Source organism: Podarcis liolepis (assembly GCF_965112155.1).
Source record: "Podarcis liolepis genome assembly, chromosome: 5".
Lineage (NCBI taxonomy): Eukaryota > Metazoa > Chordata > Lepidosauria > Squamata > Lacertidae > Podarcis > Podarcis liolepis.
The window spans coordinates 23,377,903-23,393,929 of NC_139556.1; the positions used below are offsets into that span (position 1 = coordinate 23,377,903).

Genomic DNA, 16,027 nt, shown 5'->3' on the forward strand with positions numbered 1-16,027 from the left:
TGCGGGGACATCCTCCATTCACACATGGCAATCTGTCATCTTTCACCCCTTGTCAGTGAACTGCTCAGGTGAGACATCTGAAAGAATCCATAGCATGTCCTTTTTGGTCATATCTGAGCTGGCAGGGTTAGAAGGGAAGCATCTATCATCCCTCCCTCCCTCCCACCCCACACAACCTCCAATTTCTCTTAATATGCCTGCACAGCAAAGGCCAATTTGAAGTGTGGTTGCTGTGAGCGTTTGCCTTATGGTTTGTTATTCCGCAGGTCAAAGGTGAAGGGTTGGGGCATTAATCAGCAAGCACAATGCAGAACAGAGATGCTAAGTGTGTCTAAAAAAAAAGAGCCCGCTGTCATGGGAACAACACATGAAAGAGAAGCCTTTTCAAGGATAACATTCACAAATGAGACAGCAGACCTCAAATGTGCCTTTCAAGATGTGTGCGCGCATGTATGTGTATAATTGTTAATGCTTTAAAAAGAATTGGGAGCCCATCCTTTCAATCAGTTTATACATCTTGCTGCCTGAGGTGAAGCAACAAATGGTTATTACCCCGCTCTCCATCTTCCCGCAAGCCAAGGTACAAAGTACCAAAGACTAATTATTTTGGCATCTGGGACACAAGTTCCCCTCTCACTCCCTGCAAATGCGACTACAGTGGTACCTCGGGTTACAGATGCTTCAGGTTACAGACTCCGCTAACCCAGAAATAGTACCTTGGGTTAAGAACTTTGCTTCAGATGAGAACAGAAATCGTGTGCTGGCGGCACAGCAGCAGCGGGAGGCCCCATTAGCTAAAGTGGTACCTCAGGTTAAGAACAGTTTCAGGTTAAGAATGGCCCTCCAGAACGAATTAAATTCTTAACCCGAGGTACCACTGTACTCCCACTCCCACCATTTGCTTCCCTCTCATGACACCCCAAATCAGCTGCAGGAGGCATATTCTCCACTCTGCCTAATGGTAGGGCCAGCCCTAGAAGCTGACAACCTGAGTGCAGAACCTAACAAATATGCAATAAGACATGATTGGGCTGTACCACTTGAAAGCATTATCTGCACACAGACAATTTGGTTTCTGCATCTTATGTTGATTCACTTTATATTGCTTTTACTAGAAATAAAAGCTTATTTGCCACATCCATACGCTTCTCCTTTTCTCCCTCCCCACCTCATGTGAACAAGAAGCAAAGCTCAAGATGGAGTTAAGTAGATAGGAGCAGGCTTGGATCGCAAGAGTGACCCGGAGTGCAAAGGAGGCTTAGTTGTCACTCCTACAATATCTTCAGTTGCTCCTCTTTCCCCTATAGAAGTGTATAATTGCCACTGAGACTTCTGGGAGGAAAGAGTTGCCCTTGAGGATGCTGAAGTAGTGGTTAAACTTGCCTTTCTTGTGGCCTGAAAGGCGGAGCGGGCTGCAAATTGCCTCCTGAGATTCAGGGATGCCCCGTACCTGCCTCCTTTGGAGTCCTTGTAGTAGCCAAGACACCCTCACACACCACAATGATAAACATTTTGTTATTCTCAAATTATAAAGCTAAGGCAGCAATCCTAGTCCCTGGCTGTGGAGCAGTAGGGCTGGATGAAGCGGAAGATGCTCAATCGGTAGAGCCTGAGGCCCTTAATCTCAGGGCCGTGGGTTCGAGCTCCACAGTGGGCAAAAGATTCTTGCATTGCAGGGGGTTGGACTAGATGACCCTCATGGTCCCTTTCAACTCAAAATTCTATGATTCTACCTCATCCATAGTCCTGCCACATGCAGAGGAAAGGGTGTGAGGGTATTTTACCTATTTATTTATTTATTTACTTGCAGTATTTATAGCCCATTCTTCATTGAATATTTTCAATCCCAAAGTGGGGAACAAAGTGTTTAAATAAACAGAGAAAAACAACACACACAAATTATCAACTCACATAAAGAGGTTCAATAAACACAAATTTAACAGTTCTGTCACATGGTAAACTAGCAAAACCACAATAACAAGAATTTAAAATTTCAATTTAACAAAATGTCTAGGTAAAAGCAAACACGAGACATCCAAAGAGATTTAAACAGATGAGAAAAACCAATGGTTCCAGTGCATCGGTTCCCACCCTGGTTTTTTTTACTTAGGGCAGCCCATTCCCTCCTCCTCTGCCTTTCACACGAAGAGGATCTATTCTGTGCCTACAGACTCTCTGTGGCTTCTGAGTAACTTAACACCTTTTGCCCCACCATCCAGCCTCTCACCCTGAGTGGTATGAATTGTTGCCCACAAGCATCCATGGAAAAAAACAACCACCACCCACAGCACAGAGGGAAAAGAAACACACACACACACACACACACACACACACACACGAAGAGGGGGATGGCAATAAGCCACAGCTGATGTTTCTCTCGCCTTTTCCATTCCTGAGGAAATTCAGAGGCCTCAATGTCAGTCAGGCTGCCAGACAGAGATGTGTAGATGGATTTGCAGGTCTCCGCCATCTCAGCTTTCTTTACCAGCTGGTACAAACACTGTCCAAGGTCTTCCCAAGTCTAATTCATGCTCTGCAAGCTCCAGGAAACACCGTCAATGGTCGCCTGCCAATGGGCCCTCGGAGCTGGACCTCAGTGTCTGGGCTGAATGATGGGGGTGGAGATGCTCCATCAGGTATACTAGGCCGAGGTCATTTAGGACTTTAAAGGTCAGCACCAACACTTTGAATTGTGATTGGAAATATAAAGGTAAAGGTAAAGGTATCCCTGACCGTTAGGTCCAGTCGCAGACGACTCTGGGGTTGGGCATTCCTCTCGCTCTATAGACCGAGGGAGCCGGCATTTGTCTGCATACAGCTTCTGAGTCATGTGGCCAGCATGACTAAGCCAGCAAGTAACGAAAGGCTAAAACTAGGCTCTGTGGTTTAGATCACAGTGCCACCCGCATCCCTGATTGGAAATGTAAAGGTAAAGGGATCCCTGACCATTAGGTCCAGTCGTGACCAACTCTGGGGTTGCGGCGCTCATTTCGCTTTATTGGCCGAGGGAGCCAGCGTACAGCTTCTGGGTCATGTGGCCAGCATGACTAAGCCGCTTCTGGTGAACCAGAGCAGCGCACGGAAATGCCTTTTACCTTCCCACCAGAGCGGTACCTATTTATCTACTTGCACTTTGGTGTGCTTTCAAACTGCTAGGTTGGCAGGAGCAGGGACCAAGTAACGGGAGCTCACCCCATCGCGGGGATTCGAACTGCCAACCTTCTGATTGGGAAGTCCTAGGCTCTGTGGTTTAACCCACAGCTGGGAGCCAAACCAAACCAAAACCAAACCAGGCTTGCAAATCACCACTGATGCTTTCAAAAATACTCCAGAGACTCTCCCTTCTGCCTCCCCTAAAAGCGTGGGACTTGGCCTTTTCCCTTTCTCACCTTCTTAATCTCTCAGTCACCGGGAAGAAAGGGGGCAGTGGGGAAAGACCAGGGCACAACACCACAAACAGGACCTCTGCTTTCCAAAAAAACTTGTGCTCCATTTATCCTTCTCAATTGGTTGACTTCCCAACCCATATCTAGTCAGAAGTAATTCCTAAAGAGTTCTTTGGGATTTGCAGGCTGTAGCCGTAGTTGTGCAAAATTCAAGTAAAAGCAAAAATGTGACATCACTCTATGCTTCTGCATTGCTTACTGAGAGCTGGTATAACATTGTGGCAGAACTGTGATCACTCAAGTCTTGCCTTTGACGTGAATTTGCTTAGTGGCCTTGGGCAGGCCATTCTCTCTCAGAATGCTGATCAGTCTACAGAATCATTCTGAGGACAAGGCAAGGCGGCATGGGAGAGATTTGCAATTGGATCTCTCGACATCTTTGCATTGGTTAAAAGCAGCCAACAGGGCTCCTAGTTGAGATTGGAGTCACGACACGAAAGGCTAAACCTGTCCTGCTTCTCTCTGTTTCCCTGCCTTAAATTGTTCCCTTCTGCCTTGGTTGGGTGGGTGGGGGGAAGACAGATGGACTATGGGGGTGTACCAGAAGGAGACAACGCAGCCACATAAAAGTCATAAGGTTTCTGCACCCTCCCCCACATCTCTCCATCCTCTACAAAGGCAAGCAAGAGGCATGAGCACAGAGACATTCAAGCCAGACAAAATATCTAGAGGAGGGAGCTGGGCTGGTGAAGCATGAGAGAGTGTGGCCCCAGGAAAGTCCCATGGGCTAGCTCAAGGCTGCATTTGGCAAGTGGGCTGGAGGTTCCCTGTGCTTGCTTTTAATTAAGAAAAAGAAAAGATGTTGGGAAAATGCACTATATAAATGCTAAGTTCGTATAAATGCCTTTTGGATTTGGATTCACTCAGGCTTGCTGATTTATTGACTGTTTCCATAGTCTGCTGCCATTGCCTGTTTCGCTGAGGTTGGAATATTGTAAAATTGGGTTTTATTATATAATGTTTTATCCCTGCTGTGTATTTCTACCCTGGGATCTTTCAATGAAGGGGGAACTATAAATAAGATAGACAGATAAGTACATTTGTTGTTTGGGCCAGGGGAATCAACTTTTTGCAAGATAAAGCATTTTATTTTATTTTATGAACCCATAAGATGGCACAATTCTATGCCAGTCACTTGTAGCTTGCGAACTTCGTATCTGTAATGCTTCCCACTTTCCTGCTTGGAGGCCATTTTCGCTCCCCGCAAGTGAGCCAGATCTTACAAGCCTGAGATAACAAGCCTCAGCTGCGACTGGAAGTCTTTTCCTTGGAGGTTTTGAAGCAGAGCTTGGATGGCCATCGCCATGGATGTTTTAGTGGAGATCCGTACATTGCAGGGGGTTGGACTAGATGACCCTCGGGATCCCTGCCAACTCTGTCATTCTATGATATACAAGTCCTTGGACTGTGTCTCCCAGCAGTGCTGTCTTCAGCATATGCGCCTCTGGGGTACAAAGATCCGCCCAGCGCCCCCAAATTTAGTTTAGCCCCCAAATTAACACCCCCACACTTATAAGTATACTTATAAGTATTCAAAGGTGCTGCTGACCCAGCTGCCACACAGCAGCTCAATACAATACGTAACATAATACTTTGATGTAAGAGTTAATTTCGTGTGCACGGCGCCGTTGAGAATGACAAGCGCAGTCATTGAGTCTGACAATGTTGTGCCGCTGCTGGCGCCGCGCGTCTTTCGTAAATAAGCGCACAAAGTCGAAAGTCCTTTAGTGAAACAGTAGGTATACATTTTGGTAATACCTAGGTATATATGTATTTTGTTTTTCTAGCTTGATCAAAATTATTTATTATTTCATAACAGGTAGATAGTTAAGAGCTTAGGCGGCTTCAGTGGCGGGTGCCTGGCACTCCCCAGAATTTGGTGCCTGGGTGCCCCGCACCCCTTGCACCTCCGGGGAAAGACAGTCCTGTCTCCCAGTTCTGTGTCCAAGTGATACATACAATCGCTGGCCTGGATAAGGCTCTTAAAGATTTAGATTCCTATAAGCTTCAATCCTATAGCCTGCTTTTGTCTGCTGGATGAATGGATAGATAGATGGCAGCCACGAAGATATTTATACCTTGTGCCTAAACAAGAAAGTCAGTCCCTGTGATAGTCACAAAACTTGCTTTCACATAAAGTATATTTCTGATTCAGAAGATGGTTTAATCGGTGCAAGATGAAACAGACTTATTAAACTTTTAAAAATCATTTAGTAAAATCTCTTTTCAAGGGATACTTACATGAATACAAAGCTATTTGAACTATGTTTCTTACCAAATTGTTAATCAAGCCATTTGGGGGGAGGGGCACAAGAAATGTATATAGTTTTACAAATACATACAGGTCACGTCCCGCTTTATGAACACAGTGCATTTCCTGGTAGTCTTTTATCAGGCAAGTGTTTGTTTCATGAGTTGATGATTTCTATTGATTCCTATGAGGAATTTTCTAATGCATTTCCAACCATGTATACCTACGGTATATAGCGAGGTTTAGGGACGAATTTTCACATAGTGAGGACCTGCATAAAGTGGGACCTGCATGTAGAAGAAATACTGGAAATTTACATCTGGAAGATGTAAAGGCTTTGCACTAGTTATTATATATGTATATGTATATCATATACAGTAATGCATCTGCATTTGAGTATTGCATCTGAATGCTTGATTTGCCTCTACCGAAAAGCCTGCTTTGCACAGTGATTTGAAATTTCCCTCTCTCTGATATTATTTCTGTGATGGGTCATACACAAACGTGAGCCCTCACTGGACATTCTTCATTGGATGATTATATTGTGAAGAAGGGATGTTCATAGACCCGATTCACGCTGTGGTACCACTCTAACGGGCTTTGAAGATGCTCAAACTCAAGACGAAAGGGAGAAATGTGCTAAGAGGAAGGCATGCTTGACAAACCCTCACCATTATCAACTCCCGCCTGGAAACCTATGTCCCCACGGTGGAAGGATGTGTGGGTCCAGAATTGGCCTCCACAGTCACTTATGGACTCACTGTTAAAACCATGTTTTTGGAAGACAATCTTACTCAGCTACGAATGATCACCGAAGAAGAAGACCACTCTATGGCTCCCAGATCAGGGCAATTTGCCCTGTGTTGTCCCACCCATCCCAGATTCATCCTCCAAACAATTCAGGGATGGGGCTAAGAATTTTCAAAAGCCATTGCAAATGTTCTGTGAATGTGTGTGCACAACATTGTGCAGGATCAGAGCCTCCCACTCAGCTAAAAGGCTGCACAAAAGGAGAGTTGCGACCAACACAGTGTAGGATCAAATTGGATCCTGTGTGGACGCAGCCAGTTGAACCCCACAGGATTGATCCAGTCCAAGAATTGGGGGTTCTTTTGGTCACATGTGCTGCATCAAGAAGATTTTGGGCATCACATGGCAGGACAGAGTCTCAAACAAAGATGTGCTCTCTCAACATTTCCAGCACGTTCACACTCCTGTTTCAGCAAAACGTCTATGGCTGGCTTAGTCATGTTCACAGAATGAAAGATGGCAGGATTCCTAAGGATCTCTATGCGGAGCTGGCTTCAGGCACCAGGCCCATCAGCAGACCAACTCTGCAGTAGAAAGATGTCTGCAAATGTGACATAAAGGCTAGCAACATCAAGCCTGTTGTATGGGAATCCCTTGCAGATGACCGCAGTGCCTGCAGACAGATAGACAGGTAGTGCATCCATAGCAATGAGCAGAGGAGGAACGACCACTGGTAGGAATGCAGAGGGAAGAAATGCCATGGTGCACCTGCAGCAGCACAACCAAATACCTTCATCTGCCCCAGCTTCAACAAAACATGTTTCTCCTGTATCAAACACTACAGCCACAGCAGGCACTGTAACTCCCCAACAGTTTGAATTCACCTCGCAAGCTGCACTCTTCCATCGTATCACAAGACACAAGGGTGCCAACAACTAGGGCTAAGTCTAGAGAAAAATGTGAAGTAGGTATTTCTGAATGCACAGTGAATACATTTCCCCACTGACTTACTGTCATCTGTCCCTACTCGCTTAGGACTTAAAGGCAGGTTCTTCCAGGGCAGATGAGCTCCAGTACCTTTCTTGTTAGAAATTAAGTATTGGGGGCAAAATAAACAACCCTTTGCTTCTTCTCCTGCTACCATTAGCTGCATACTTCTCATCCTTCCGAGAGTTAGAGGCAGGAAGGGGGGCCTGCATCACACCGTGTTTAGCTTTGTGCAACTACGAAGGAACACATGGAATTGCTGTTCCATTTCATGTTTCTTTAGCCTTTGATGTGCGAAGCAGAGAAACCTGGGGACTGGAGCCTTGTGGTTCCCACGTTGCCACTTAGAACGCTATCTCGTCACAGACAGCGCCGCGGAGCATAGCAAATGCATTGCAGTTTGCTCTGCGCAGATACTAACTGCTTAGCAATTTCTTTCCTTTTTTCTTTTTTTGCCGTGCTCCGCCAAGTAAAAAAGAAAGGGGAAATTACACAGAGGAACAAAACCCACACCAGCTTCTCGTGATGTCAGATGAGTGGATGTGATGTGTGGGTGGGTGAGGTGGGTGAGGTGGGAGCTGGAGGGGGAGGCTGACACTCTTGAAGACTTTGCCAGCGCTTCCTTCTGTGTTACAGCTTGTGCCTACTCGCTGCATCTCATTACCAAGTAGGGGCTGGGATAAACGGGGGAGGGAAATGAACTTTGGCTTGACGGGGGAAACAAGTAGAGGGAATTTCAGTTCTCTAAACTGTGAAAACCACCGTGTTAAATGAACAGTCAAACGTGCCCTTGTTCTAAAGCTTTCCTACCTTGGAAAACCCTTTCCACATCAGTTTGTCTGCTGATTACCTGACACGGAATTTCCATTGGACTGCAAGTGGGTCTGGGCATATTCTGTGTGCAAACACAGTATAATGAGGATGCTGGTGGACCAGGCAGTCAGAATTTGCTATTGATTTGCAAATTCAGCATGGTCATCAGCCAGGGGATGGTCACTGTTGTTGATTACCGTATTTTTCGCTCTATGGGGCGCACCTTTCTCCCTCCAAAAATGAAGGGGAAATGTGTGTGCGTCCTATGGAGTGAATGCAGGCTTTCTCTGAAGCCTGGAGAGCGAGAGGGGTCGGTGCACACCGACCCCTCTCACTCTCCAGGCTTCAGGAAGCTATCCGCAAGCCTTCGGAGCATGGCGGGAGTTCCCACCGGGCTCTGAAGGCTTGCAGATAGCAGCCTGTTCTGGGGGCTGGGGTCGGGGGAAGCTCAGGCTTCCCCTGCCCCCAGCCCCACAAGCTCCGGAAGCAGTGGCGAGGTTGCACGCAATCTTGCCGCTGCTCCTGGACCTGTTTTGGGGGCTGGGGTCGGGGGAAGCTCGGGCTTCCCCCGCCCCAGCCCCGTGGATAAAAACGAAGCCAAGACAGCGAGCGGATTTTTTTTTCTTTATTTCCCCCCCTAAAAACTAGGTGCGCCCTATGGTCTGGTGCGCCCTATGGAGCGAAAAATACGGTATATCCGGAAGGCTGCAGGCTCCCCATACCTCATGCAGACAGTCCTGAACTGGACAGACAAATGATATGACACCGTATAAGGCAGGCAGCTTCCCATGTTACAATCAGTTGGCAGCACCACCCTCTTGCGGGCAAATTTCCAAGCCCTTTCTTTCAAAGGGCTGCATGGGTTCCATGGAGAAATAGACACGGCAAGTTTCAAGTGGGGGGGGGGAGGAAAAAACAACCATGTAGATTTTGCAGTAAATATCTCTAAGCAACGTGCTTCCCAACTGCAGCTTGAGGCGTTCCGGTGTAATGCAGCTGCTCAAAGCCTGTTTTGGGAAGTCCCCGCTTCAAATTACCACCTTGGCTAAGAACTCACTAGATGGCTGTAGGCCACCTCTTCCTCTGCAATATGAAGATAGTAATAGAGGGTTGTCACACTGACAACTGAAGTATGTGAAATGTGAATACTCAGGAAAAGTGCTATAAGCCACAGCAGATGTTTCAGGTGGCCCCTGTACTTTATCAATGGCAACCACCACTATCAAACTCCTCTGCATAGCCTCTCCTATCTGCCAGCTTCTCTTAGCCACATTCCACTGTTTCCTTTTCCAGGTCCCATCCTTCCTTCAGTCTCGCCTCCTTTTCTCCCTTTCCTTATCAGATTTCCTTCCACTCCACTCTTTCCTCAGGGTCCTGCCATCCTACTGCCTATTCTGTTCCCTGAGCTACCCCGACTGTGCCATCACAGTCACTCAGCCTTTGTGATGTCAGCATTGCCAGCAGCTTCACTGACACCACAAATCCTTACTGTACGAAATGATTAGTGCTTTTCTTTCGCAAAATCAATGTGTTGGTTTTTTTTCTATCCTGACGTAACACTTTCCACAAAAATTCCTTCTTGAGAGCCAGTGTGTATAGAAATTGTATTTGATTTCTGCATTATATTGTACCATGTTTTGTGAATTATGAGCACTGCAGCACTGTCAGGATTTGGATTGGGTTGTCAGGCTCTGATGGAGGAGGAGGAAATGGAGGACTGCATTGGGTGAATCTTGGCTGGAGTCAGTTTGTAAGGGGGAGAAGGGATGTCAGCTCTCCCCCTCTGTCCTTCCGGCTGAGCGGCAATCCTCAGTGGAGGCTGGGGAGGGCTTGGAGGGAGGGGAGGTTGAAGAGAAGGTGGTAGTGATCAAATAGGAGTCTGAGCAGGAGGGTACAGACTTGTCATCTAGAACCAGGCCACCACCTCTGCAAATTCAGAGCAGACCCATTACTGCTGAAAGAGTGTGCACTTGCCACCCCGATATTCCCACTAGGTGGAAAGACGCCATGCATTGTTTTTAAAAGCTTAGTGGGAAGGGTGGGGGAACTTGTTGGGACACCTTTGTCACTTCTGTCCAGTCCTTGAACTCCTGAATTGTGTCTCCTGAGCAATGTCTCTGCTGCTGAGCCTGTATCACTCCTTGCCTGCACAAAATTTTCTTCCTTCCTTCTGAGTAAGAGCCTTTGTCTCTGTGTGTTCGGTGGGAGCCAGAACCTTTCTGGGAACTGGAGTCATGACTAGATGGCACACTTGCCTGAACCAACAGGCTACTTTTAAAATATATATATCTTTATTTTTTAAAAAAGAATTTTTACATAGCATATTTCCATTTAAACATATCAATCACCTTTTCATTTAGGATTCTCAGAATGCCTTGACTTCCCTCTCTGCCCTTTTCTGGTTTCCATGGCCTATCCCTTTTTATTCAGCTTATCCCCCCCCCCAATTTATTATATCTATTATTTACTTTTTCATTATAACAGGCTACTCTTATGTACATAGACCCATAGGAGCTGAGTGTATGTTTTGTTGTACAACTGGGATTGCAAAAACAGTTTCCCCACCTATGCATTCGGAGGCACCAACTTCTTCAGAGGATTGGGGCCCCTGGTGTCACATCATGTGACATCCTCTGAATATTGAGGGCGGCCCAGCACCCTCAAAAAATATTCAGGGAGCCAAAACTGCCTTGGCCCCTAGGAGTCATGATAGAAATCCTGATCTACAGCCAGATGAGTAAGAGTGGTTTTGTGCACCTTGTTTGAGTGCCACCACACCACACCTCTACGAGTAAAAAATGAGAGGGGCAATTTCCAATGGGAGGAGCAATTGCCACTGTCACTTCATGACAGAAAAGGCTGTGGGAGAAACAGAAACTCCCTCACACACTCTTGGGCTGTTGTGCAAAATGCTTGGTTCAGGTGAATCCCTTACTGCCCACAAAGAAGCTCCTATGAGAAAATAACACTTGGTTTTCTGTTAAAGATGCTGGCAAAATTTGAAGTTTTCATATGCTTCTTCTAAATGTCATTTTTTAATTGGTGGGGTTTTCTCCACAAAGATTCCCCTAGAGCAAAGCTTTTGTATGCTTCATGTTAATCCTGCCCAACCCCTGGGGACTTGCTGCTTGCCTTAATTTGGGGGGTAAAGTCACTTCCTTTGTTATCATTAATAAAAGGAAAGAGTGTAAACATATTGGTGAAGACTAGATAACTTGAAACTCATGAGTGGCTTTATATTCAGTGCACCTAAAAGGCGTGACAGGGTTAAAATGCATATCCTTGTCACGGCAAAGGACAACGGGTTAAACTGAGAGCTTGGCTTCTTTGCTCAGTCTCAATGCAAATTCTCTAATCCCCTGCTAATCAGTGTATATTTTTCTATTTTTATATCAGTGGTTGTCTATTCCCACAGCTATCTTTACTGAATAAAATATTTGCTTTGGCAACCAACTTTGCTCTACACATATTTGCGATTTGGGTTGTTGTTTTTTCTCATTCTGTTCGATAATAAAAGTTGTGTGTAATTTTCAGGTTTGCATACGTTTCTATGTTTGCTTACGTTTCTATATGATTCTGTATAGTAGAATCTACTACACAGCATATCTTAAAAGTGCATATACTCCCCTCATTGACTAACATCAGTTTTGAGGGATAGGTTGGAGTGCTTTCTTCACTGAGGAAATGACTTGAGATGGAATGAGTTAAACACCCTTCCACAGTGCCATTGCTAGAATCAAATTTGGGATACTCGGGGTCTGTTTTAAAGTAAACAAACATACAGAAAACCCCAGGAAAAAACAATTCCTCTATCAGATTATGGATCTCCAACTTCTTGTCTGGCCTCTAGCAGCTGATAAACAGAGCCCAATTGAAAACAGGCCTGTGGAGCCAAATGAAAAACAGATCTGAAACGCTTTCCCTTTTTTTATCCGGTTTGTGTTTTGGATTTGTATACACATTTTGTCTCCAGTTATTGGTAAGCCCCACACCAAAATGTTTACAATCATGTACTAATCAAGCACATAATTGAAAGGATAGCGTTACAATAGCAGCAGCATTTTTTTCTGTTTAGGGTCTTCTGCACCATAAATTTGAACCACTTTGATACTGCTTTAAAATGGGTTTAATTGGCATGGTTTGCCCCCAGCAACTAGCAAAAGAAAGTCCTTTTCTTTTGTGCCCCTTCATAGTACCACATTTCCCAGGTTACCTTGGTTGGGCACCAACCACGTTGGAAACTAGTTTAAATTTGTAGTCACAAATATGTTTTCTGTGTTTAAACTTCACCAACATACCTCAAAGGGATATAAGTACAAATTAAATTGGGACTTATAAGTATGTGTATCTACCTCACAGAAAGTGTCTTAATAAATTCAAAGGAGACATTTGTGTTTTTAATTTCATGTCTGTTCCTTTTAGCTGTTATTAGGCCACAGTACCATTTAGGTGCCATCGTTATGGTTTTGTTTATTTATACTGCTGAGAATGTATTGCAGCATGGGCAAGGCATGGGAGGAAACCATGACACCCACAGGTTTCCACTACGTGGGATCACATGCTGCAACTTGTGGTTAACCGGAGGAGCTCTGGACTTGCAAAGCGAAACAAAACTTGCGTGCTAATCCTTTCCCTTTGTGGCTAAGTAGGCGTGTCGGGGACTCTAGGACTTGAAACCGGAACATCTTAGTTGGAACGTACAACAGCGCTCTCTCTCTCTCTCTCTCTCTCTCTCTCTCTCCAAACCTTAGAGCCTTCTCCAGGCACAAAAGACAATCAGGCAGTAAAAACAACAGTCTCTGCAGGATGTATGACACCACTAGAATGACCAGATCTAGGCTGTGCACACCTAATTGGCTTGAAATACAACTCTTTTTCTCAATTCAGATTAAAGCTAGTAAGGGGCAAATGAATCAAAATCCAGCGCTTCATAAGACATTACACAGTGGATACAGGATAGATATGGATTGTGGCTAGTCCAGAATATATACCGTTTCTCAAGATCAGAACAGATGTGATCTCCATCTTCTCCTTTTTATTATTAGTTTTTGTTGACTGTTGTTTAAACCAGGGACTAACACGGTGCTTTTAGCAGTAAATGTACTAATACCCACCCACTTTTACAGTTCATTCCCTACACATTAAGCATCCTATTGTATTTATATCAGTATATACCTGGTTTTATCTCAATAAAGATAAATTTCAGATTTCTTAGGATCTATGAAAAGACTAACATCAAACTTTGAGCAAGAGCTTCTCAGAACACAGCCCACATGATATGGTAGGATTAGTTTATCAATAAAGATTTAGCAGATACAGGACTAGCCTTATGAATATCATATCCTTTTCCTGATACAGGAAAAATCTCTTTTATGCATGTTCAATAAAATTGAATGACCCACATCTTACTCCACTTACATTTTTATTTCCTGGTATGTACACCTGGATTACTGTCTTGCTGTCCTCCATATTTCTATGTAAGTGTGCAGGAATATAGCCTTAGCAGGATGTGACACTAAACACATTGATAAAAAGGTGTGGGGAGAAGGTAATGCTTTGCTCTCCAGCCACAAGCCTGATCATTCAGTCCAGACACTGAAATCCTGCTCCGAGTGCCTTCTGTGGTTCCCTCATTGTGTGAAGTGAGGTAACAGGGAACCAGGCAGAGGGCCTTCTCGGTAGTGGCGCCTGCCCTGTGGAACGCCCTCCCATCAGATGTTAAACAGATAAACAATTATCTGATATTTAGAAGACATCTGAAGGCAGCCTTGTTTCAGGAAGTTTTTAATGTTTGATGTCTTAACTGTGTTTTAGTTTGTTGGAAGTTTCGCAGAGTGGCTGGGGCAACCCAGTCAGATGTGTGGCTTATAAATAAATTATGGTGATGATGATGATGATGATGGTGATGAGGCAGGAATGCTTCGGTATTATCTAGAAATATCCTATTACTAGGATCAGAGAATAAGGACAGTACAATAAACCAAAAGGTCCCTATTTTTATCTGTGATGTGCTGAAATGTTACTAAAGTTTACTAGATAGGGCAAATCAAATATAGGCAATTAAATATCTCAGTAATAATAATAAAAAGTAAGAGGGGCTAAAGAGAGAACAAAGGAAGCAGGAGAAGCAGGAAAGAAAAGTGCACAGGGAACAGTCTAAAAAACAAAGACAAAAACAAGCTTCAAAGCTAGAGCAAATAAAGCTGCATGACCATTTATGTTTTAAGAAGAGCAAGAAATCGAAGAGAAATTTGGCCAATGCAACAGCAATGATTAAAGGGTTGGAACTCATGAGAAAAATTGCTTGGTGTGTCTGGGTGTGTTTAATATAGAGAGAGGAAATTTAAGGGGAGCCATAATAGCAGTTTTCAAGAGTCTAAAAGGCTGCCTTGAAGAAGAGGTTGAACAAATGTTTCTTGGGCTCATTCCCTGGCATTATTACAGAAAGGCAGATCTAGGTCTAGAAACTCTCCATGAATCGATAAAGTGCACTCTTAGTCTATAAGGTTCCACAAGAACCTTTGCTGTTTTTTCCACCTTTTAAATATCACCGAACTTTTTTTTTAACAGACGTTTACATCTCCTCACCAATATGTCCCGCATTGACACCTCCAGAAAACATATTTAATGCTTCTAATGAGGACTACTAGTTTTAATCAGTTTAATTGCTTGATGACACAACTCAGACTTCAGACAACTATTCAATAGGGGTTATTTTAATTGGTGGGGATGACTTTAAATTAGTTGTACAGCAAATTAAATATTTCTTTGTCACTTCGAGGCTATAATAGTTTTAATGTATTAGGGGAAGGTATTAAAAATAATAATACCCAGAATGGCCTTTCTAAGAACAAATGCTACTTTTTTGTTTATTGCGTAAGGAAATGTAAGATTACCAAAATATAGGTGGCCTTGGGGTAGGTCCTTTGCTGGATTATGGAAGTGAAGTGGTGCAGCTGTGTATTCTAATTCCCCTCCTTGAGACTGTACCCCTGGTTTTGAGAGGCGAATCAGCCTTAGTCCTCTTCTTTGTGTGGCCTACTGTTGGATTGGACACTGGGTCACTTTGGAGTTGGTGGTACTCCTAAGGTAGACTGTGAATGTCCCACATCTGTGATTTTTGTTCCTCTGAATCCCTGTGCAACATATCTGGGACTGGGTCATGACATGCACAACACTATCAAATGTCAGTGCTACCTTTACTGAATGGAAAGCTGGCCCTTCAAACATTCGCGAACCATTCACAGTTGATGAGCAAAACTTTGAACGTTGGGAAGTTTCAAATCTGAGTGGTTTTTGCTTTTAGCATCAGCCGCAGTTGCCAGCCACACACCCATTTTGAAATAAAACCAAATTCTTGAAAACAAAACCTACAAATATAAGATGCATAACAGAAAACAGAACTTACTTTACATTTCTTTACAGCAGCATTGCACGGTGGTTCTGCCATCCAGACCTTTCTAGGAGGTGGAATTGGAGCTATTTCCCTCTGCAGTTTTTGTCATCGATCTTGCCACCTTCTCCTTTAAAATAAGGTGAGTACCAAATTAGTGTTTGGGTTCTTCCGACATGTTTCTCCAAACCTAGATAAATACTGTCTTCTGTCTAGTTTTCTTTGAAGAGAGATGCTTGTAGTATTTTCCAGTCAGTTTTTGGAAACTGCCATCTTATTGTGTTGCTGAAGTTGGATGTTACATTGTTCAAACACTGTTGTCATGGTGGATGAGTTTTGAGAACTCTCGGTGGATGATCATGATCATGGTGATTTAATAAATTTATA

The 16,027-nt window shown here is 44.2% G+C and overlaps 2 protein-coding genes across 3 annotated transcripts in view; one reads left to right on the plus strand and one right to left on the minus strand.

Annotated features, from left to right (window-relative positions):
• Positions 1-16,027, minus strand: part of RASGEF1A (RasGEF domain family member 1A) — a 224,312-nt gene that overhangs the window by 76,838 nt on the left and 131,447 nt on the right. Inside the window, exon 1 of one of the 2 annotated variants that reach the window (XM_083502721.1) lies at positions 15,656-15,764. The exons of the other annotated variant lie outside the window; for it this stretch is intronic. Coding sequence (XP_083358847.1) covers positions 15,656-15,697 — 42 coding nt within the window. The 5' untranslated portion in view covers positions 15,698-15,764. Of the gene's footprint in view, positions 1-15,655; positions 15,765-16,027 lie in introns of those variants that run through there. 2 annotated transcript variants of the gene reach the window in all.
• The window catches only part of LOC310706614 (uncharacterized protein), a 230,758-nt gene that overhangs the window by 36,214 nt on the left and 178,517 nt on the right, over positions 1-16,027 (plus strand). Inside the window, exon 2 of the transcript XR_014525942.1 lies at positions 15,676-15,782. The gene's annotated coding sequence lies outside the window, so the exon portion shown is untranslated. The remainder of the gene's footprint in view (positions 1-15,675; positions 15,783-16,027) is intronic.